The 25,776-nt window shown below is 42.0% G+C and overlaps 1 protein-coding gene across 1 annotated transcript in view; it reads left to right on the plus strand.

Annotated features, from left to right (window-relative positions):
• Positions 1–24,768, plus strand: part of LOC105448957 (5'-3' exoribonuclease 2 homolog) — a 35,283-nt gene extending 10,515 nt beyond the window's left edge. The window contains exons 15-17 of the mRNA XM_011687862.1: positions 514–593; positions 22,179–22,384; positions 22,829–24,768. Of these exons, the coding sequence (XP_011686164.1) occupies positions 514–593; positions 22,179–22,384; positions 22,829–22,894 (352 nt within the window). The 3' untranslated portion in view covers positions 22,895–24,768. The remainder of the gene's footprint in view (positions 1–513; positions 594–22,178; positions 22,385–22,828) is intronic.
• The last annotated feature ends 1,008 nt before the right edge of the window (positions 24,769–25,776 follow it).

Here is a 25,776-nt window from a genome sequence, read left to right on the forward strand (position 1 = left end):
CGATTAAAATGTTATTTTATTGAAAATTGTTAAAATTTGTTTAATTAAAATATAGTTTGGTATAAATGTTATTGGACGATGTATGGAGTTTAATACGCACCGCGCGAAAAGCATCATTTTTTTGAAAATTTATTTTATATCAAAAATTAACATTTGTTTAATTAAAATGTAAATTGGTATAAATGTAATTGGGAGACGTATGGGATTTAATACGCAGCGCGCGCGAAACGCGCACCTGTTATGTATGCATGATATTAAAAACGAGAAAAGAAAATAGTGAGAAATACGCTCGAAATACTTAAAGCAATTTTTTGTCGACGTAACTAAACTGATTGTCTTAATTTGATTCTGAATAATTTTTATTGAAATTAAAGCACGAAATTACATGCGAGAAAAATGTATGTAATTTAATTAAAATTTTTTTTATTTAAAAAAGTAATTTCTTTCCGCAATGAAATATTCTATCATATTGCGCAAACGTTAAGTAATACGAAATAAATTGTTTCTTTACAGCCATCATGTGAACCATAACAGACCTGCGTATGCGAATATTCCCCCGCCGATGGATTTATACGCGCCTCCATACTCTCATGGTAAGTCATTTCATTTTTGTACGCATGCATCTCGTGTTAGGAGTTGTTAATACGTTTATCAGAATTATGATATTAAAGACGAGATAAAAGAATAGTAAGAAGTACGCTCGAGATACTTCAAGCGACTTTTCGTCGACGTAACTAAATTGATATTGTTCTCAATTTTTATTGAAATTAAAGCACGCGAAATTACATGCGAGAAAAATATTAATATTAAAATTATTAAAATTTTTTAATGAACGAAATCGAAAAAATTAATGAGCGAGTCCATAATATTAGATGCAATTACGAAACGATTAATTCTCGTCGGCGCGTTAACGCTTTTCTCCTCTTGAGCGATTCCGCGTCGGATATTTTCTCGGTGCTCTAATTGCATCTAGATATCGTATCTAGGACTTTTGACGTGGCTAGGTGATGCACGAGACGTGTTTACGCTGAAACCGAAACGCCGAAGAGCGAGGATGAAGGGATTGAATTGGAGGGTCGGGAAGGGCCCCCCGACCCTAACGAGAGAGCGTTTCGCAATCAGTCAGTGAGTCAATCGTTTTCTAACTGGGACCAGTTTCTCCTACTACTTGTTTTACCCTCTTGTTCCTCTGACAATACCGAGATTAGAAGAGTCAAATTAAAGCGCCTGCACGCGACTTCTCCTCGGGTTTGACGGCACTGAGCGGAGATTTTTCTTATCCGTATCGGGATGTATTTCTTATTTTGGCCTTCTATTTAATTACAGTTGAAAACAAATCGCCGCTAACAATTCTATATGTATATCGAACTCGTGAATGATCGCTGATCATATTACTTCTTTATCGTGATATAGAAACGGATAAACTCTTTTCAGTTTTCGTTAACATAAAAAAAATTTATTATCAAAATATCAATGCAGAGAGATGTCTTCTCAAAGTGATATTTTAAAGGAATATCGAATGATCTAAATTATACCCTGTTTCATCTCCCTGTCAAATTGGGGCGGAGAGGCCGGAGGGTACGACAAGTTGTCCCACGTCGCGTCGCGTTGTGTCATGAAGGTGGGCGGTGGTGAACCCCGTTGGTAGGTGGACAAACGATGAATCGGCGGCGAGTCGGAGGGTGGTTGACGTTGGCTGGCGCGGAGGGCTCCAAAGCACACAAGCCGGCGGGGGCGGGATGGGGTACATGGAGTACAGGGACGGAGGAAGGGTTGGGGGGGCGGGGGAGAGGGATGCCAAGCCGAGGGACCCTCGGCTCCTGGATTAGCTCCGAGGGTAGTTCGTCACGTAGAGCGTGACTCCGGCCGTTTTGTTGTTTGGCACGTCGAGGCGAGCGACGGGTTCCCCGGTTTTCGCCCAATTATAAAACAAACGCGGCGCACTCCATAATTATCCAATTAGCGGACGTGCCCTATCGTCGTGCCGCCTATCCCCCCTCCCCTTCCCCGCTTCTGTGCATCGCGTTCTCCCTCGATCTCCTCTCCCGTCTTCCCGTTGCGTTACCCGATACGTTCGTTCGTACAAAAGCTATTGTAGTAGCTAGGATATACATGCAGATAATGATAGAAAATGTTTCCTACGATGATTTTGAGCACCATTTTACCGCTAAGCAATTTATATCTATCGTTATAATTAGACGAGAATATGTTGAATAACTTAAGGAGAGCCATTGCAGAGTAATTGCATGCATTCTGATAATATGAAACTCAATCTACTTACACAATATTAAAAAATGTCGACCTTTATTTAAGTGTGAGACGAAAATTCTTACGAAAAAAAAGAAAGCGAGAGAGAGTAACAGCTGTATTTGATAAATTATTAATTTTGATTTGCATTTATTGATTTATTAATGTGCTTATATTTTATTTAAATTTGTCATTCGATTTGATTTTTTGTAAAGATCTTTTTTTTTTATTCATATTATGCATTTCTTATTTATTTTCTTACACCTTATTCCTGTGTTTCGTTATGCCCCGGCCCTATCGCCGACCGTCTTTACGCGCGAACATAAAAACAAAGCGTTATATGGGATACAATGAGCGTGTGTGATTGATTTACCGAGGGGAGTAAATGCCACGCACAGACTGAGAAGCGAACCCTCGACAGAGAGTAAGTGCCGAGGATACGAAATAGTTTTTCCTGCGAAAAACGCAAGAAGCTTGCAGTTTTCTTTCTCGCAGATACGTTACTTCAACGGCTTATTTATTAACTGGGACTTGAAATTCTAAATTGCTTCTAAGATTTTAAAGATTCGAGAGAAATTAATTATCAAAATTGGAGCACATAGAAATACCTCAAATATTGAGAATATATTTCAAAGAAATACGGTAGATACTTTATAAAAGTACATATACCATTCTTTACATTATTATCATGGAATACAGTCAATTTAGAGTATAATCAGCCAAAGGAAACTGATTAAGAATTAACAACTCAAAGAGGAAATAATATCAATCGAGCGCTACTGCAATCGACATTGATGTTTTCTCCTTTATATTTACTTATCTCGCGTTTAATTGGCCCTGCATTTGCATCATTAATCTAATCCACGACAAGATTTAATCGCGAATAATAACAGATTACTATTAATCGCTATACGCACCACCCTGCAATGCGCCCTTGTACGCGCAGATTCGCCCATTGTACGCTCGGCGTAAGCGTGCTCCGCGTTGTGCATTATTAACCCGGTACGCGCAATCCGACGATGTTGAAGTAGCGAAACGACGTAGGCGAGCGAATAAACAAGTAAACGGTATCTTCTGCTGGGAGGAGCGCGGGAGCTCGGCTCGAACGGGAGGGAGATGGCCGTACTTTGTCCGCTCGTCCATCTCCGTGTCCGGATGACAGGTGCAGGGAGCCCTCGTTAGACAAATTAAGCAACCTTTCTGGCCTCGCGGTGCGCTGTCGGTGTTATATCTTCGTCTACTTTCATCTCCCGTCCATTTTCTCTCTCCGCACGCACGCACGCACGCATATTCGTACGCACACACATACATATACATATGTATATATATATACACACACTATATATGCGCGCGCGCGCGCACACACACACACACACACGTGCGCGACTGTTCGTTCGGGACTGGTTTCGAGTGGACTGCAAACACTCGTGTAGCAGCAGCAGCAGCAGCAGCAGCAGCAGAGGCTCGAATTGTGTAGAGACTGGGCATAAGACGAGTCTGCGGATCTGTACGGCTACCGTGACAGTGACGCCGGTGCAGTCCATCTCGACTAGTAAAGCCCTCGAAATTATCTCTTATCTCTTACAGATCGCTTCCCTAATTTCGTGAATATTTATATACGTTTGAATGCAGCACGTTCTCGTCAGCGTCATTTTACGATCAGCTACCGAGCGATCTTCCAAGCGAAATTATATATTTATTTGATCGCGGATATTTGTGGTATTAAATTTCTTATACCTTAGAATGGCATTTTCTTTCTCTATCAAGCTCTATTTTAAAAAGCAAAGAATTATTAAGCAATCTTGATCTTTCTGCGGGAGATCGCATTTGATGATATCGATGATTATATCTTTATCCATGAAATTGATGAATATATTGGAAACGCGTTTTCGCTAAAGAGAGGGAAACAAAAATCTAAGCTTCCTGAAAAATTTATATTTCGTCGCAGCTCGCAAAATCTCGGATTACCTCTACACACCTTTGAAATTTGTCAAATGCATATATGATCTTCAAAATAATAATCGACGATTTCACACGCATGATACAAGATTTCGTTTTTCGCGACAGCGAAATTTTTTAATGTCTATTTCCATCAATGTACGTAGATTAACTTTAATCTCTTAATTTTTAAAACTAGAAGTTAAACCGAGATTAAAATTAATCTCTATAACACTGACAGAAATTGACATAAGAGTTCGTGAATACGCGCGCTTTTACGAGTACGAGCTGAAGCTGATGCGAAAATTAATTACAGCGACGTGTAGCTTCCAGTGTTAACTTACCGGAAAACGGATGTACCAAAACGCGTAAGTGTTGTACACGCGTGAAGAATTCTTAAAGAAGGAGGAGGAGGAGAGAGAAACGCGGAGCGAAAGGAGACAAGACGAAAGGTTGCGCGTCTTCTCCTCTTCTGCCGTTTCTTTAACCATTCATTCAGAGCCCGCGGCCTATTCACGGTACGTTTATCTACCTGCGCATCATGGGATCCCCATTAAAGACGGGTTCCATTCACCTACGCGCGCAATGACGAACTTATCCCTCGGATCTTGGCAGGCAGTCAATGTCCACGGTTCTCTTTTGACCCTCGCTTCGAGACGGCGATGAGAGGAACATTTGATAATCCTTGACGCCAAAAGACAGGCGGAAATTTAATCGCCATTGACTTGGTTTTTCAGAGGGAAAGATAGAAAGAGAGACAGTGAGGGAATTACGAGAATTACGCTTCACGATAGTGTCGGATTTGCACTTGGATTACTAATAACGCTCGCTTTCACGGCCAATAAAAACTTGGCTAACATTATCGAACTCTGCCATTCTCATTGCCGTACAGTTCATCTTACAGTTAGTTCTCTCTTCAATTCAGATGCATAATTACGTCATATATAATATTTAAGTACATATCTTTCGCGCTCTTTGATTTCAACCACGCGCGCGTACTTCTAATATTTATTATACTTTTGCGTTTCTAATTGCATTTTTTTTTCGTCTTCCTATTTATTGCAGGTTTTAAATTTTAAATCAAAATTAGAAGCTAAACGTTTTTCTGTGCGAATATTGTATGCTCATACTTTGACTGCGGAGATTTACAAGGATTTTAAACTCCAAATTAAAAAGAAATAATGATTAAATCATTATAACAATAATTAGAATATTAAAAAAGAAAGATGTTTTTATTTTGATGCACTCTAATACAGAGAATGCGAAATATCTTTTAAGATATTCATTTTTCTATTTTACCTTCATATTTTTGTGTCAATAATGCCAAGAGTGAGGAACGGTAATCAGAAGAAAAAGAACTGGATAATCTTATTTTTTCACACGAGTTGACACCAACACTATGTGCGAATTCTATTTTTCAGTGAAGTTATAACATCCTTTTACGCAAATCGATTGTTTCAATATAAACGTCTCCCTATAGCAATCGTATAGAAATTATTGAGATCGTTTTGTGTGTTTTTATCGAAGACTGAGATGGCATACAATTAGAGTCATACCGAAACGGGGCATATCTCGGCAATCGCATATCGGTTATTTGACGCGATATAAATTAGTCGATGGGCGATAATATCACGGTGTGCTTCTGCGGGACATAAGGCACCAGAGGCTTGTTTTCCGTGTGGTATGGGGTTGACGGGCGTCACCGGCAGCGCCGCGGCTAATTTCCTCGGCATTGAGCCGCATTGTGCTCTAAATCGGCCTTCTCGCCCGCTCCCCCTCCCCCCCCCCTCTTAACGAAACCCGCCCTCTGTAACCCCGCGCGTCGGGAACGCGAACCCCTCCGGGGAAATTCGTCAGAGTCCATTGAGAACTTCGGGGTCAGCTATTTTGTTTGCGCGATAGCCGTGCGTCTGTGAGTATAGCTTTTAATAAAAACTAACTTGCACCCGCGCCACCCGGGCGATCTCCTTAACTCCTTCTCGCGCGCGAATTGTTTTCCTCGGAGGGGGAAAAAAAATGTATGAGCGTTTTTGCTGTGGAAAATAAAAAAAATCGACTCAAGGTTCAGAAAAATCGCGGTTCAAAGTAACGCATTGTGTATATATTTATAATACAAGTTTCATTTTTTCGCAACTATTTGTGTCTAATATGAATAGATTGAAGCACGCTGAAAATTTCTTACATTATAAATTGATCTATTTTTAATACGTTTATATCGTGGATTTCTCTTTCGCTTTTCCTGTCACGAAAGAGCGACAGTTCGAATTTTTTATTCCTGATAACTGATAACGAATTCCCGTTTCTGCGCCGCGCCGAGAGACAAGACATCGACGGTACGGCTCGAGGATGCGTGAAGAACGGAGGGGCGAGTGAGCGACTCAGGGCGTCGAGAGGGATCTGCCCTCTTGTGAAGGCTCCACCCGGTAGACAGTCTCACTAATTACGCCGCGCCTCATTAGCGTGGAAGCACCGTTGTCACTTAAGGATACGTGCGACTACTTCTATTTTGCTTTGCTCAAAGATGACATTTTTTTTGCTCAAGAGCGCACGAGGGTTACAACGAGGGGGAGGGGGGAGGGGCGAAGGGCGGTGACATGTGCGATTGCAAAAGCCGCAACCCGACGCGTGCATGAAAATATTTCGAAGAATTGCAGCTAGAATTTTACTTCAATTGTCAAACTTGCGCGTTAAAAAAAAATCAGTCATTTTATATTGCTAGCTCCTGCGCAATTCTGCACATCAGAGAGGAATAATATAATTTGTACGTGAAACGATATCGATAAAATTGGAAACGCGATGCGGCTGGTTTTCGCGCTAGGAAAAATGTGGAGTAGCTTTTTGGAAATATCATGTAAAATTTATCTAGAGTAAAACGTTCATTTTGGAAAAAAAAATCGCAATCGCAGCGAACTAATTAAATTATTATTTTCTATTTTGTTTTTTTATTCTGGCTTACTTAATTGAGATAATATTTAGCTATGTAATAAGAGTCGAATGCTGTTCGAATCTAACGGACTATTCCCAATCGACCTTTAGCGGGGGTTGCTTTGATTATCAATTCCTCGCCTGACCGAACTTCGCGTCCGGCAGAAAAGACTCCCTCCTACCTCTCCGTTTGGTCCCCCTTGACACGTCCAATTCTCGATAAGCATGAAATTCTATTAGAGCGTCCCGATATCGGCGCACGATTTCGACTTGTGTGTCGTGAAGGGTCAGTTTCCAGCGGCTAATCGAAAATTAAAAGTTTTCTTCTAAAGTTTGTCCTGCGGCCACGGGCGGAGCGAGGATTCTATTTTGGACGTTCGTTTAAAATAAATCAAGTAAAGATTCTAAAATGGTGTACGATACTTGACTTGAAATTATCTTGTAATTAACTTTTTTATGAAATTATTCGACCTGTATTGACGAATCTGTTTTGAGTAGCAGAGAAGAAAAATTAATCTCTCTTTCGACGTATGTCGCAAGAAAATAATTTTACGTGACATCTCGCTTCCGAGTAATTTAATGTCGCCGCGATAAAGCAGCAAGAATCATTCTGTCATTCGAGAAATGTCAAAGTTCGATTTTTCGTTCGAGAAAATCCGTCCAATCCTGCCCAGATCCGTCGCGTCGATTCCTCGTCACGATTGATTTCCGGTTTCTTTTACACGACGCGTGCGTCGTCTCGAATTACATTTCCGTGACCTGACTCGAAAGGAAAACGAATGTCTTCGATAATTGGCTGTTTTGCCATAGTTTACTTGAGACGAGAGGCCACAGGTTGCAGTTTCGTGGGGTGGACCGAGATTGCGTTTTCGTACACAGCCGGTATTTGTGAATGGACCTTTCCTCTCGCTTCTTCGCGCGTAATACCGCATAAAGGTAAATGGTCCGTATATCCGAGAGAGACTATGAAAGGACATCCCTGCTTCTAGATCAAGCAAGTACACCTGTTCCGCCACCCTAATTTCCTTCTCTTTATTCTCCCGCGACCCTCGCCGCTTCGTGATATCCCGAGGCTTCGGGAACACGATGAACGTCGCGATACACTACAATTGTAAGAACAAACAATGCTTGATGCGGCGATACAGTTATCGCTTTCTATTTTAATCTGTTATTTTTCTTTAATACTTTGACTGCTATGTTATCCATATCTGAGTGACGCGTAAAATTCGCAAGAGTTCCGTCACTTATTTATGGACCGATTTTGTTTGACCTGATTAAAATTGATTTTACTAAATATATATTTAACACATTAAACAAATAATATAAATTATATTAAGATATAAGACAACGAAGTAAAATATTAAAATAATACACAAGATTTATTAAGCTCAATACCAAAAGCAGTTTAACAGAATCAAAGTGTCAACTTTGTTATTACATGTGATTAGGAAAATATTTCTATGTTGATTACTGAGCTATTCGTGCCACGAATAACTTTGATGTATTAATGTATTATAACGTTTCGAAAAAAATGACAAATTGATTCAAAACTGTCTTTTTAATTTTTATTAACTATTCGTCTTGGGCAAGAGTTTTCGATCACCTATAATTCAGTAATTCTTATGGCTAGCAGCGTTAGATTTTTATTAACAAAAATCTCGTAAGTTTTACATATTGATAAATGAGATGGTTGAAAATTCTCTGATCATAAGGAAACTCGCCGTCTTTCGAGACTCGCCCCTGTAACATCCCCCTTCCTTTTTTGCCGTGCTCTCTTTCTCCTTTTTCGCTTTCATTCCAATTAACCTTGAAGCCACGAAGCGACTAGGAACGACTCGCCACGGGATATATGAGGGAGAGCCACCGCATAAAGGGAGCAGTCGAATGAGATTAATTCAAAAATGTCGACGAGCTCTCTCGCGCGCCCCTCGGTACGCGCGCTCGTTTCCACGATAAAAACTCTACAGGGTACTAACCCAAACGAGAGGACAGCGCGAAATCGAATAGGAAATTTCATTTTGCGTGACAAAAAGTTCCGGTCAAATATACGTCGGGAAATGCTTCCTTCGAGGATCGTCGTCGAAAAGGCTTAACCCGTACGTTTCTTTAATATCTTTTAAGTTGGATTTTATTTTTCGTAAAAAGATTTTCATATTATTGAACGTCTAATCGTCAATTTTTCGAGTGTTGTCGAGAGACTCGCGTCTCTCCTTAAAACAATTATGACATTTTTTTTCTGAAAACGTGTAGCGTATCGTTCCATCTTCCATTGCGTTTCTCCCTCTTTCTCGCGGGCGGAATCTCGGCTCTGTGAACGTACATTTTTTTTTTCATTTGCAGTTTAGTACAATTTCCTCGCGCTCGGTTGCCTCGAAAACCCGATCCGTGATTCGGACACGTTTGAAATGTCGGGGAACCGCAGTAGTGCTCGAAAAAATCCCGACGTTAGTATCCTCCGTGGAAAGTAAAGAAAAGGTGAGTCGAGACCCAGGAGGGTGCGGTTTTCCACCTCATTTCCGCGCGAAGTGAGGGAACGAGGATTGTGGATAAGAATTCGGGACTTCTTTCCCTTTTCTCCCGCGCCTCCCCTCCCCCTGCCCCCTCCTTCAGTTTTCACCACTCTCTCAATCTCCTCTATTGTGGTCCTCCCATAGCGAACGGTGAGGATCATCCGGCGAATCGGATTTTTGTAGGCGCCGCCGCCGGTGAGCGATTTTTTTACGATAGACTCTGTCCGAACAATACCGTACCTCTCGGTGGCTTTAAAATCCATTTCCCCCGCAATAAGAACGTATATATAGGGCGAGTCAAAAGTCGCGCGCCGTGAAATAAAGAGAAAATTTATTTTCAATTTTTATTGCATTAAATTCATTTGTATTTAAGATGACTCGCAGAGAGTAATTTTTTTTTTTTTCAAAAACGCTGTTAAATTCTTCGCTTTGGCATCTCTAAACGTATCTTCCGTAACCGATAACGATTCTCCAGCATTACGATTTCCAGTTAAGAATGCCTCCTTCGTCATCGGAAGCGTGAAATGCCCACATAAATACACACTTGAAAAAAATTTGGGGTCCATGATACGTTCGGAATCTCGCAAATCGTATCGGGTTTCTCCCGTCCACGGCTAGGTGAGGAGGACCTCTTCAGCTCCGTCCGAACTTCGGACTCGCTTCGACTTGTTGACCTATCCGTCCCGTTCCCGAAGGATCCAGTTTCGGTATCTTCGAGAACTTGACTAACGATCGCGTGTGATGGGCCGCATTTTATTGGCCGAATGCGGAATCCTCGAAAGCGGATCCAGCTTCCTTTTATCCTGGCGTTTCTAGCATTTTTACATGGAGTGGACCGTTCTCACGGAGAGATACCGAGCGCTAATGAGTCTAACGCAGTATTCCTTTAAAAATTATCTCACGAGTAGAGAAACAAATGACACTTTTCTTTTTTTACAAACGAAAAACGAATGTTTCGCGCGGATGAAGCCGAGACCTCTCTGCACTCGTCGACTACTTTAGGCTTTTCGGAGAGCCCTTGATTTCGCAATCCGTATACCAAAGTCTTATGCGGCGCATAAAACGGAGGGTGGAAGAGAAAAGAAGAGGAAACGTGCCACGCCTAAGGCCGTGAGGGAGAAAGGACGCGTCTCCCCGCGACGTCGGTACCCCCATCGCGGTGTAGCGTTTGTACGAGATGACGATTCCCTTTGCGAGGAATAAATCCTGATGGGACAGAGCGGGGCATATTTACAACCCGGAAAGAGAGATGTAGAAGAGATGGAGAGGGGAAGGGTGGAAGGAAAGAGGGAACGCGGGGGGAGTTGCGTAGAAGGGGCACGAAAAAGAGGGCGAGATGGGAGTGAAGCATCCTCGACAATTCTAGGATACTCCTTGCCGGTATCCTGAGGTCCTTGCTGCACAAGGACCATTCTCTTCCTCTTCCTCTTCTTCAACGTACTCATTCCCGTACGGACGTCTTGTCTTGCCGCCTCTTGCTTTCTCCTTCTCTCCTTTCCTCTCTCCCTCCTCGTCGCTTCCGTCATTTTCTTCTCTTTTTAGCGTACACCCTCACCTCTTTTTCGTTACGTTTCGCCGATATATATCTCACCTTGTTCCTTTCTCCATCGGTTTCCTCTTTTGTCGGACACACAGCCACCTTCGCGACGCTCTTCTCGCTTCTTCGGGGATCCTCCGCGCCGTCCCTGCCCTGACTCTTCAGTCTCGCTCCGTCCGCGTGCCCTTCTCGTTTACTTTACCAAGTGATCATGTATAGGATCAGATATCACCTAATCGCGATCCTCGGGGATAGGAGAAGTCTCTCTTGTAGTAACTGTACCCAATACAGTCTACTTCAGGTGCGAGAACTTTCACATTTCTTTTTTTTTTTCCCCTCAAATGAAGATATTTGCTTGACTATTCTTTGAAACGTTTGCTCGACGCTATCGAGAATTTTAAACATCGGAAGAGAGTTTACTTTGGAGATTCGAGACAAAAAAAGGTGTTACGGGGGGAGGGAAGGCAAATGGATAAAAGGGAAAAGAAAAATAGAAAAAAAGATAACGAAAAAAAAATGAGCCGAAATTTACAATTCCAATCAGAATTTTGTGCATTCTGCCACCAGTGCTACATCAACGGTGAAGAGTGCGTCCAGCACTCTGAATGTTTCAAGTGGTATCACGTAGAGTGTGACTTCAGTGGGGAAAATCTATATTTCCGATGCATTTGCGATGCGAAAATGATGATCAAAAGTCCGTTTGCCCCTTCCGTCAGGATATACGGATTACGCTGTTTCCTTATTTTGTGGATCACAATAAAAAAAATTCCGATTTAATCTAGAAGTTTACATTTATGGTACACGCGATTTCCTTTTGAGATACAATCTCAGGTATGAAATTAATAAAAAAAAATCCATTTAGCCTAATTATCTGTCTTATGATTAATCAATCATGAATTTTCTTTGTGGTACGCTCATTCCTCATAATGGATTCTAATATTCGCGAGAGTGTAAGAGCGCATCGCATTTTTTCCCCGGGCGGCCATTAACGTTAAAAAAACCGATACAGCGACAGCGAGATTTGAACGGCGCAATCGGCTTGATCTGGAGAGCGGGCAAGTAGCTAACTATGGGAAATATATTTCCCTCTTCCTCCTTCCTCTTTTCTCCCATCCTATTCCCTCTGCTGCTCCCGTATTCCCCGGATTTTTCCGATATTCGCTTTGCTCTGTCATAAACAACGAAAATATTGGCTCCGCGGTAATAAATGCGCGAAGCATAAATTGGGAGCCGCCGTCCTTTCTGCCGTAATTTTGCGTATAAATGTTAAGAAATCATCGAAAAGTTAATTTACGTGATATTCGATATTTTATGGAATGAAATATGTCGTTAAGTATTTACTTTTCATTTGAACATTTAATTATATTCGCGCTGAGAAAAAACTATTGAACGAATCAATATTTTTGCTAAATGCTTATTTAACGCAAACGTTTAGGTGACGAAAAATGAACCTTGCCACCTCATTCAAAGTCTGTTACAAATCTTTCAAAGTAATCTTGTTTCCAGTTTAGTTTACATATAGTTTTAGTTTAGTTTAGAGTTTCAGTTTATTTTATTTTAGCCCGATTCCCTGCTGCCTCGAATATTTTACGAGACTTCTCTTGTTTTATAAAATAATATTGTTCCATGATATTCCGAATGGTCTATGCTCGACAGGTCTGATTCTATCCTAATTCGAACTATCGAGAGATGCAATAGTAATAGTTAAGCTTCAAAATTTATGAGAGCAATTAATAATTATGCTTCAAAATTTAGAAGAGCAATTTTTTGCTACTTGGAACTACATCAGCCATGAGTACAATTTATAAACTAATGAGCTTTATGTTTGGACTTTAATTTAGATGTACAAACATTTAATGCGATGAGCATTCCATCTATTGTCGCTCGATGTTAGAAACTCAACTCATTGTATTCTAAACTTTATCTACTCGTATTAATTGTACAGGCTCACAAAACTAAAAATTATTCGAGCGGCATGGAACGCGAACGGGAGATAAGTTATATAGCGCCGGTAAAGGCGCCAGATAAGGCGCCATCGTTGATTGGATCACCGCGAGGAATCGATATCCTTCCTCCACTTCCTCCTCGTCCCACTTCCGCTCGGCGGTCCTCCCTCTGTCTCTCTCTCTCTCTCTCTCTCTCTCTCTCTCTCACTCACTCACTCTCACTTCCGCGCACCTACGTACAGTTTACCTTCGAACACGTCCCTCTTCTCTCTCTCTCTCCCCCCGCCCCCTCCCCCTTCTCCTCCCCTGGGCCATGGGTGCCCTGGGTGCCGTGGCTGCCTCCAATTTCTCCGTGACGGTCTCATGGAGGATTCTCGAGTGCCCTCTCATCGCCCTCCGGGCCATCCAACCGAGCTCTGTCCGGCAGTCTCCATGCCAACACCCGCTCGATAAATTTATTGGTCGCCTCTGACACGACTGCCACCGAGTTGTGTCTCTTTCGCGTTCCCCAGCGAGCGAACTGTACGCAGCGCACGACGTGTGTCTGGCCAGATATGCGAAAGACAAAGCGAATCGAGTCGTCTTCGACATATTTGCGTAAAGAGGAACCTGCAACCGCGAACGCGCAGCCATTTCGGAAGAACATTAGAAATAAGATCGCGCGAAATAAAAGTGAAATTTATTATTTTTCGCGTATTTCCTGCGCGAGGATAATCGCCTCCATTCGTAGTCGATCGATCGCGAATAAATAACAGCACTCATATACTCGATCGGATTCGAGCACCTCCTGACATTAAAAGAGATCGCTAACCATGTGTCTGACGAAAAAAAAAAAAAATCCGAGCCCCCCTGTAAAATGGTAAATAAATTAGGAGCACGATCGCGAGAGTCAACACGTTACTCGCGCATCGGTCGCCCTTTCTCCCGGCGCTCCCCTATAAATGTACGTCGATCACGAGGGTGTGTGGGTGTACCTATATATACCTATCCTCGTGCGCGCGTAATACATTCCGGGGTTGCGCACGCAGCGCGAGATGAAACGAAAGAGCGGATGGAAGAACCGCGGAATTTGGGGAACGCGGAGGCGGCGAGCGGCGAGCTGCTTTCCGATCCCGATGTTGTTTACAATGTTTTTTCCATTGAAAATTGCAGTGCGCCCCGCAACAAAATCCCTTGTATTCCGACACAATGATTTCTCATATATTGCAAGTATATTTCATATATTAATTAAATAGTTTTCAATATATCAAATTAAATATCAAATGATGTTCTCAAATACATGTTAAAATGTTAAATTGTTATGATTACATTTTAAATATTAAATCATGCAATAAGTATTAAAATACAATGTGCCTAATCTCGATACTTATTTGATGAACCACGCGAATATTAAAACGCTTTTATAATATTCTTATAAACGGCATATACATTTAATTACTTCAGAATTCTTTACGATTGTTTGCCAGAAATTTTACGATGTATACTTTATATATCGTGAAATTTCAGGCAATATAAAAATCGCGTATAATCGCCACTGAGAGCTGCTCTCAGAATGCGAAGCGGATCGCGCAAGGTGGTGCGAATGCGCGTGCGAGCTGATTACTGAATTCGAAACGGAGATAGGACGATTTGGGACAACGACAGGTAGAAAAGCTGAGAGAACGGAGTCGGAAAAGTGGAGCCGACTGTGAATCGACGACTGCGAACTTTGAGTAGGAATAAGAATCTCGCGCGGAGAGAACGGGGAATGGAGGGCGTCAAGGATGAGGCAGAAAGGTCGAGGAAGTGATAAGGAGGAGGAATTAGTTGGAGAGAACTAGAGAAGTAAAGCGGAAAGGAACGGTGGAGAGAAGAGAGAGAGAGAGAGAGAGAGAGAGAGAGAGAGAGAGAGAGAGAGAAGCGGGTAAGAGAGCACGGACGATCGAGTTACCAACACACCCTCGATGCGTTTGTTAACGCACGTCGCGCGCGCGACGGGGATTCGCTGGCGCAGCATCGGGATCAGCTGTGTGCGGCAGGCAGCCAAGCAGAGGGTCAAGTGTTCCTCCTTCCTCCGATCTTCCCTCTTTTTGTCTCGCTCCTCCGTTGCTTGTGCTCTACCCCGTGCCCCGCACTTCGTCCCCCGCGCATCCTCCGAATGCTTCGCGTCGCGACGGCCGAAGGTAAAAACGTTCGGAAGTGGAAATGCTCGCGCTTGCAAAACCGCGTCGCGTCGCTGAGCCGAATCGACGAAAATTCGGTGTCTTCAATAATGGACAGAGCTAGATATTGTACACGTTAAATACCCTCTTGCGCTTCAATTTCGTTTCACGATTCAGTCTCTTTATGATTTTGAAGAGATTGGAAAAGACTTTCGTTGATCAACAACAGAGATATACATATAGAAGAGAAAGCGAAGCTTTGAACTTTGAATGAATTGTAACGACCCTTGTCGGAAGTGCAAAAACGAATCTTCTTTAATCGTCGTGCAGCATTAAAGCGTTATTGCTAATACAGTGTGCGTTAATGCGGTGAAAGATTTCCTCTATTATTTTTTTTTCTCGACTTGGAGAACGCATCTCAATTACTAAAATTGCTCCGCATAATATATCCGGTTATTTTAATGTATCATCAATGGTATTATGCAAAATGTTCACCTGTAAGGATTTAATTATACGAACGGCAATAGCCATACTTGAAGTAAACACGCTATTTGAGATCTAGAGCCATTTTTTTTATCAAATAGAAAATCTATATTCGGATCCCCCGACGTGCAAAGGACATGATAATTACGCGTATTTCCGCTTTAACGGACGCCTACGGTGGAGCGGTTGTTAAATGTAGATAGAATCGGTCGTACAGAAACGAACGGGAACGAGTGGCTTCTCCGTCCGTCTCTTTCCGTGCCACCGCATCCGCACGGGACTCGTCCAGTCATCGATATCGAAACGCCAATTGGAAAGCTCTGCTGAATACTCACGAGCCGGTTGGAAATCGGAGCTTTTCCGCACTCGAGTTTCGGTTTCGCTGGTTCCCAAAGCTCATCGAGGCGTAGATTGAATTGTTTCGACAAACGGCCGAACATTTAGCAGATACGATTTTGAAATTGTTACCGTCGGATTGTCGTCTATCGAAATAAACACGCGCCCATATGGGTTTGCCTCGGTCAACGGTAATTTCAATATCGCCCATCACAATTTCGTTCGAAAATTGACACGTGATTTTCGCAACAAAGAGATCGATATATTTGCGACTGAAGCATAAACGACGCAGCTAAAGAATACGGTAACATTTACAGCATAGCCTTGCCATTAGTTTCGTGTATCTTCATGAAGTATTAATTTTTTTCATACAGTATATTAATTAAATACTGTTATACAAGATATTATCTGTGTTAAGATTAATTGATGATCGCACGAATAAGATATTGTATGTCTCATATCTTTAATTTTTTAAAATAGATTTTCTAACGAATTCAATATATGAAGTTTCATTCGCGAAAAGCGTATTTTGTTTCCAATTGCTCACAATTCAGAGATCACTGGGCGGCGCTACGACTTTCTCGTTGAAGAAAAGTTGACTTTCTAAATTCGTCACGTAACCGCGAATGAATAAACTTAATATATCCGATCATTTTAATATAAACTAATTGTAAATAAATACTTGAGAGGGAGTACGCATGTGCGTGTGATGTCACATTCTTTCCTCGAGCGGATCAAAAACATCGTGAAGAGAGAGAGAGAGAGAGAGAGAGAGAGAGAGATATGGAGAAGAGAGGAAGTAAAGAGGAAGCGAAGAGGAAACCTCGCGAATCGTTGGGAGCAAATGCCGCCTCGGTTCTCGTCTCGTCTCATTTCGTTTCATTCCGTTTCGTTTCGTCGACCGGCTCGTCGAGGCGCTAGAAGAGCCGTCTTCGAGGGCCTCCATTACCGCCGTATCGGCTGGAGGGAGGCGGAAGTGGGGATGGAAGAAATAAAGAAAGTGGAGAAGCTCGAAGTCGCAGCCGGAGTCCGTTTCTTCTCCACAGCGCAAAGGCCTGCACGAATATACTTGTATGATGGAACGGGGAGAAAATGTGGAAGAGGGAGGAAAACGAAGACCGAATACCAAGGCAAAATTTGAAGACGATGTCGAAGACAAAGTCGAAGATGATGATGGTGATGTAGATAAAGACGAAAACAAAGGGATGAAGATGAAGCTGAAGATCAAGATGAAGGCGAAGACGAAGAAGCTGAAATATTCTCGTGAAGCAGAAGGGCGGCTCGAGGGCGATGAGAGACGGATGGGGACGGAAGGGCGACACGTCGAGAAGCGCAGCAGAAAAATTACTGCCTGCCTGACTAACTGGCTTCATAGAGGAAAAGCCTTTTTATATTTCGCGCACACGCATCGCGAGTATGCGGTGGCCTCAAAGGCGCGCCTCAGCCACCGGGTTCCATCGATCCCTCCTCCCCTCCTACCTCTCCGTCTTCTCCCGCTCCGTGTCCCGCAAGAGTGGTGGGCGGAACAAAGCCACCGGAAATCGCCCGAGTGGTACTTTGGCCTGGTGGTGGCGCCATCTTGTACCATTGGGTGCTGAGTTTTATGGGGGAGAGAACGTGTACGCATTGTTCTTGCAGCCAGGTAGTTCGTAGATGCGGGCTCTCTCTCTCTTCCCTCATCCCCCTTCCCCACATCACCCCCCTTTTATTTTCTTCTTATTGTTGACGACGCACGTAAGCTTCGCTGATCCGGATTTCTGAGTAAGAAAGGTTTGAAATTAGCGAGTTGATAATTATTACGTAAAATAATTATATATAAGCAGCGTAATCACCGCAAGCATCCTCGGTGACGCTTTCTAATTTAGTGATTTTCGAGCGAGCTGTTTTGATGACGCTGCACGCAAATTATATTGCTCTTAAACCGATCGAGAGACCTGATTGCATCGATTGGGTCCTCCTTTCGTAAAATACACTCGCTTCAACATATTTCTATCGAATCCCTGTCTCTGCTTGACTAGATAATTTCCTTTCTTTTGTATAAGTTAGACGCATTTGAAACTGGAGCTCGATAAAAATTCTATAAACGCGAAAATAACTCTGTTGAACAAACATAACTGGATAACCTCTTTACCTTCTTGCCTCGTTGGATAAGCCACGTAAATTTGCGGCTAACAATTACGATAATTTGTCCGTCGTGCATACGATGAAAAATTAAAAAAAAAAGAAATTCCATTCAACTTGTCCACGTCTGTCCATCGATAGGATGAGATGCTCTGTACATGCTTCTGCATAAAAGGAGGACAAGGTGGAGAGAAAGAAGGGAACGTTTATGTAGCCTATGCCTTTTACTTACACGTGTTGTACAATATTTGCCTACACCCACCGTAAGCACATAAGATCGGGAGAGAACTGCTTTCATAGGAATAATGTGTACGTAGAAGGAAAGGTTGGCGATTTCTAAAAAAAGAACGGAGGTCAAGGTTTTTAACTGTCCGGCTATCTCGAAAATCGGCGTTCATGATGACTGAGTGCTTCGTCGAAATTCACGTAATTCACGAAATAATTCACGTAATTAATATGTATAAATTATAATCACGATTTTAACTTTGCTTTCCCTACGATTAAATCGTTTTGTAGAAATCGAAATATGATATTTACGCTTCTCAAATTAATTAATTCACAATTAATCAATTGCATCCGCTTGCATTAACCGAAAAAAGCTCTGCGTTTTTTAAATATATGCGCTTTAATCAATATTCGTGTCTCGAAATCGATATCAAGTTTTCGGCATGTTACTCCTGCATTTATTTTGAATATGACTGAAGAAAAAATGTTTTAAATAGATGGTACTCAGCGTCACAATGTGACGAACGTTTTGAAAAATCTGGCATTGTAATTTTTTAAATTATTTTTTAAGTCACTTGTGAAATTTTCACTTTAACACGTGCAAACATTGTTTCTTTCTCGATCCCATCGAAAAATTGTCAGTTAAAAATACCGCTTTTATTTACACAAAAGGTAAAAAGTCATAAACGGAGTAGAAAACCGGTAAAGTGAAGGCTCGCGTTGGGGCTAAAACGATATCTAAAGACAAGTTCGTCATTGAAGAATCGAGAGACGTAAGAGGGAGGCTCGCGAATACCATTTATAAGCTCTCGATATGGACAAAAGACGCAGCCAAGGGAGGGGAGAGGGGGAGAAAACGTGGCTATATATTGTGGCAGGTCGAACGTGGTGGACGGGAAAGTGTAATTTCAGTTTGAAACAGGAACGGGAGAGGCCGACCCACATCGAGGTTTTGAGTGTTTGTACTGCTGACGCGGCAATCCAATCCAATCCAATACCCATAGCGAGTAGGTACCCCACTGTAGCACGTATACGTACATATGAACGAATCGTCCCTCTTTCTCGGGCCCCCGATACCTTTCCGTCTGGCTCCCAATACAATTTCGTATCTCCGACACGAACCCGGCGGAAGTTCCTGCGTCTCGTAACTGGACGCACGATCCATTTTCTTCCCCTCCCTCTTCGTATCTAATGATTCTCGAGTCATCTAACTGCGTACGCAGTTGCCGATGATTTATTTTGGACAAACGTCGATTTTGTTGTTTCTATTACTAATTATGTTTACTTGATACATAGAAAAATAATCACTCTTCGATTTCGACTGAATCACAAAATATTCTGCAGTACTTATATCGCGTAATTATATTTATTTGTTTGTATACTTCTTTAATTTTGAATCTCTTACGCACTATAACTTGAGAAGAAAGATATTTTTAGTAACTTTCTCGAAAACATTTTGCAACCGGAAAAGAATCCCGTTCTCTCCTAAATTAAATCTTAATAAAGTTGTGTCGTACATTTTGCGATCTCGGTTTTTCTATACTGAAGAAACATTTTTCGTTATATGCATTTTACTGCACTAATTTGAAGGTATTGCAGAATAATTTATGAGGATCTAAATTCATTTAGTCATTCCTTAGGTTTACTCCCTGATTAATTAATATTGGCGCTCGTGGATTAACACGATGGATTTCGGCGAACGTACGGAGTCTTAATTAACTACTCATCTGAGCATAGGTGATTTGGTACATACGAGTTTGGTTTCGCGATAGGGTTGCATGGGGAAACGAGTCGAGCAACGCGCGCGAGCCGCAGCGGCCGTAGTGGTGCGTTATTATCATAAACGCAACAATAACGAGGGATGATCCGACGTGTAAACTGTTAAACCCTCCTTCCTTTCCCCTAACGGGGTGGCTGTGGGTGAGGATTACCGTTGGGGATCGGAATCGTTGGGCGCGCGGGCCGCCTGGAATCTACGGGGGATGTTATTGTTGCTACGAAAGAATGAGAGGAAACGGTGGGGTGGAAGGGAAAGGGTAACGTACTCTCCTTTTCTCTTTTTCTCTCTCTCTCTCTCTCTCTCTCTCGTATAGATACGCTAGGAGTCTATAACCGGCATTCAAACGCGCGCGAGATCGCCCCCCTTCGACCTTCGATGATATCGACGGTGTTTGCCGACTCCTATTACGAGCTCGATTGCACCAAACTATACGATTATCGTGCGTCAGTGACAGCCTTTGTACACGGCGCTGAATCCCGCGGGTTAAAGAGTTATATAGCGACGCTTGGCGCGAATGCTGCTGGCGTCGGAGTATCGTACCGTGGTACGGTGACAAAGCGACGAAAGCACCGAGCGGAGAAATCGCCGGACAATACAGAGTGTTTCTCACCGTCTCCTTCGATCTGTTCTCCGGTCAGTTTTTGCATCGAATTTATCTCGCGATAGCGCACCAAGGGGAAATTCTCATTTATCGCTATTCTTCCAATTTTGACGCACGCTGCGCATCCTCCGCGTGCAAGCGAATCCTAAGTGTCGGTCCACAATAAGGATTTTAAGCTCTAAGTAATAAGAAATAGACCAATCGTAGTCGAATGAGGAGAATAATTGATTGTAATTGGTCAATATCTTACGGTGTAAGGCTTAAAAGTCTTATTGTGGACCGACACTATAAAGGCCATCACACGTACAAAAATTTTAGTCATAATCATAAGGCCGTAAGCAAATTGACCAATCACGATCAAAATTGCGGTCTTGCGTTTTAAAATGTTCAACTGTGATTGATCAGTATGCTTAAGACTTCAGGGTTACGATTAAAATTTCTGTACGTGTGATTGCTTTAAAGTTCCATCAAAGTAATCTGTGATCTCTACTTTGTTAGCTGTTAATTAACTGAAGAACGTGCGCGCATCAATTCAATTAAAATCGATTTCCATCCGCGGTGACACATCAAACAAAAATGTTTCCTAGTATCCCCGGATTCCCTTACCTCGGGTGCAACCATAAAGCAGCGACTATCTCTCGCAATTCGAACGCTCGAGGGCTATGAATATTCAAAATCGCGGGAAGTCACGGTGGATCGGCGGCTACGCGCTGTATTTTGTCCTTTTGTCAGCGCGATCATTATTACATCCGCTACCAATTTTTGTTTTCTCTGTCGACTTGCGAGAGAGAGAGAGAGGAGCGCGCGAGGGGATCCGACGTTTCGAGGACGGCAATATTGGAAAAAAAACGATTTAAACCGGAAACAGGGGTAGATATTGACGGACGCGTCGAAAGAGCGTGCGTGCGTGCGTGCGCGCCGCATACCTCGTTCTCCTTCCCCCCGCCGTCGAAGTGCGCCTTCGAAAATCCCTTATTAACGATAGGCTCTGGTAGCGCTATTATGACGTTTCACGGCGCGGCCGAGTGCTTATCGAGTGACGTCCACCGAGCGTCCCACGCACGCTCTGCATATTATTTGGGAACTAGGGACACGCGCCGGCACGCTCCCATTCATCTAGGCGGCTATATTGCGCCCGCGCCCGTCCCCCTTCACGTGCCCCCTTCCCCGTGTTAATTATTGAGAATAACTGCGTTCTCGACGCAACTAATTCGCGGCAATATTTATTAAGGGATTAAATCCTAAGCCGGATATACTTTTCGGGTCTTTATTGCCGCTCGGCTATATTTCTGTATGCGCAAATATATATATACATATATATATTATATATACATGTAGAATTTTCCTTTGCATATCTAACGTGTGCCTGCATATATTGTTGTTTTCAGGAGGTTATCGGCGCCACCAATCGGGATACGGTTACAACAGCGCCGGCTCGAGTCACATGCGTGGACCGTCCGGTTATGGTATGCGCCAGAATTATTCTTCTTCGGAGTATCAGCACCATCGTAATTATTACGATAATTATAATCAGCAGTCCTCACGGAACAATTACCAGAATGCACCACAGCACGGTTATCACAGTCAACGTGGGGTATGTTCTTTTGTTTTCATTTTTGACATTTTACATTCAAATTCTTTATGTGTAAGAAAGAATTCTTGGAGGCCACATAATACACTCGCTAAATTAGATAAAAAATATTTCATCAATATGGATTGAAAAAAACGGAACCAAATTCAGAGCCAACGCATGATAAAAAAAATTAGGAAAAGTGTGACGCGACGCATAAAAGATCGAAGTTAATTTTATCGTTTCTCCTAATCTAATCTTGTCTTTCAATATTTTACTTCAGTATTTCTAATCTTATTGTCAGTTAAATGCGACTTTCAAATCAGAAAGGTAGAAGAAATTTAAAGGCAAGAGTCTTTAATTTTTTTTTTCTAAAACAATATCGTTGAATAAAGAAAATCGTAAAAATAGTAATCATGGAAACAGGACGATAGCTTTAGCCGAGATGCTGCTTATCTCATGTTATAGAATTACTCATCGACTCGGGGAGGGGGTGGAGGAGGCCACCGAGACGCATGGCGACGAACGATGTAGATGCAGGTATAAGTAAGAAGACGACTAATTGTCGCACATCATGTAATAGGTTTAAGAACGGTTTCTACAAGAAATCACACCGAGCATAATAATTGTGTAGTTAAGATTTAAGGATCATTGTCAAAGTACGCGTTCTAAGAGAGTGCGTTAATTCGGAAGCGAGGCAGAAGTACTGGATGAATTTTCGGTGCAATAAATGCATGATTATTGGCGTCAACGCTCGAGGACTGCGTTTTCTTTTTTTTTTTTTTTTTTTTTTTTTTCCAGTATTGCATTCCCCGAATACTGCAACCGATTTCTAACGCGATGTTGTCTCGGGGGAAGAGATAACATTACGTATCTATATTTCTAATTTTTTTGGAGGACAAAAAAATATCAGTGTTTATAAATGTACGCGCAGAACGTTTTAAAAAAACCACGGATTTTTTTGTATTATAAATCTCCATTATATATCCATAAATCTTTCATTATAAATTCGTTGACGAAATTCGAATGAACATATATTAGCGTTTCTGTGTACATATATTAGATCATCATCTTTTGAAGATCATTATGGCAACGGAATGATCTAGTTAAAATATGACTTAAACTGGAACTCGATAGACGAGGAAATCAATTTTGATATCCGTTTTATTCTTTTCTTGTCAAATTCTCACTCTGAAACATTCCAATTTATCAGAAAATTCGTAACTCGAGGGGAAACGCGCGGAAAAAAAGCTAGTATAGCGTATGTATTTGCTACACTCGGAAACAATTCATGATGTGAAAGAAAATTCACATCACGTATTAAAGCCACGTCACATAAGAAAAACGTAAGCAAAATTTACATGACAAACGAGTCAGTCTGGTACTTTCAAGAACCATAGAATTAAATTATGCAAAAATATATTCTCGATCGTAATTATTTTATTACTTAAGCGACACACATTGTAGAATAGAATTTGTTTCTCTTCAGCTTTGACAGAAATTGCCAAGAAGGGGAAACTTAAGCCACATTGTTTCTTTATTTGCTATGATCTTTTCAGTAAATTAAATAGTACATTACATGATGTAATGATATTGTATCCCTTCGATACTCTCGTTCATCTGATCACTGATTTCGTTTGACGTTATATAGATGTGTCGAAAGTGTTTGAGGCTGTTTTAAAAGAACGTTTTTTCGTCGATTTGTTCAATCAGATTGCATTATTTATAATCGATTGTACGCGGAAAAAACGGTTTTGCTGAAGTGGGCGCAATATACAAAAATTAGGATCTAAAAACAATTACGTTGGATGCGTCATTAAAACAATTATCTAGGATCTGTTGACATTTCGATTTTATTTAACTCGGTTATCATTTCAATTTAAAGCGACTTCAATTTTCACGAAGCACGTGCATGTGTTTTTAAGGCGCAGGTTTGAACGTTCAGGCTGGTTGCTGGCATGTCAAAACTTTTTGCGGTATTATCATCACTCTTGAGCATTCTACATAATTATTTCAACGGTCCATCGTAATTTTCAGATCTGTGTGTCTGGCCTGATTTTTGTACGCCTAAAAAAACCGTTCTTTTCGCGTAGTCATAATCGAATATAGGATTCTCGTGTCGTTGCGTTTAATTTCCGATTAGAACGGGTACGTTGACGAATATATTGTAATTTGTGGAATGTATGTTAATGGCTAACGCAGTGAAATATTAGGGCTGAATTAGGGAAACAGACGCGTCGCGTCGGATTTCGCATGCGAGACTGTGCTGCGTGCGGTGACGCGTGCTAAATCCAGTGCGACGCCCCGAGGGGGGCACAGCGGTAGATCGATGTGACACCGAATGACCCGTACAGGCATTTCGGAATTTCTCACTCTGTATTGAAATACACGATATTTCCTTAAGTGAAGTCTACTGAATGGCTCAATTACACTCTTGTCCATAAATTCCTATAGTTCTTCCCGTTCATTCCTCGAACGAGTCGCAAGCTCTAATATTGATCCTTATCGAGGATAATATTGATCCTTATCCTTATTTTAATATCTTTTTATACCTTTTACAGTAACGGCGAATATAAAAAGATGCGGCCTCACGTGATGCAGGCAAATAGTAATAAGTAAAAATTTAAAGTAATTTAGACAAATTATCGATATTAATTTTTCCCCAAAGGAAAAGTTGCGGAGTGCAGATAATTTAATGGAATTAAACTGACAAATACATTGCGCAGTATTTTGACGCTGTCAAAATGCTGATAAAAGAATACTATCGTTTTTACGTTATAATTCAATATTGTATACCCTCTTAGCGAGACTCTTTCCGGTTAATTAGGAATTTATGGACCGATAGATTTTTATTCGGACCACAAATCGTCGCGTATGCCGGAGGGGGAGGGAGAGGGCGAAAACGCGTCTCTCCACATGGCAATCGACGTTATCGCGACCCCGTTATTGTCCCTTTGATGAAATAAAGCTGTATCTCCACCGAGATCTACCCCAGGGCTAGTAGTTGCGGTCGCTTATCAGGTACGCCGCGCGCTCTCTCGATTCCTCCCCATTGTCCGGCACTCTCTGCGCTGTGCGCAGCGGGGCTTGCATCCCTGTCTGAATGTAAGTCGCCGCAACGTGCTCTCGTTCGCGTGATCGCGTTGCGCGAAATCCGTTTCGAAAGGAAGGCCATTGAAAGAGCGTTAAGAGTGGAGTCTACTCCGCATCTCGGAAACGATCTTATGTATAAACTTCGCAGGGGATGTTATAAAATTTTAATCGCATTTTTCTCTTACGAAACGCAATATATTTTCTTTACAATATCCGTGTGGAATTTTACCCCACATACGCCACGAGGAGAATTTATAAAGAATATATGAAGCGCGGGGAGCTGGAATTAGGACTGCATGCAAAAATATGTCGCGGCGACGGGG

This window comes from Wasmannia auropunctata, unplaced genomic scaffold (assembly GCF_000956235.1).
Source record: "Wasmannia auropunctata unplaced genomic scaffold, wasmannia.A_1.0 LD336078.1, whole genome shotgun sequence".
NCBI classification, from domain to species: domain Eukaryota; kingdom Metazoa; phylum Arthropoda; class Insecta; order Hymenoptera; family Formicidae; genus Wasmannia; species Wasmannia auropunctata.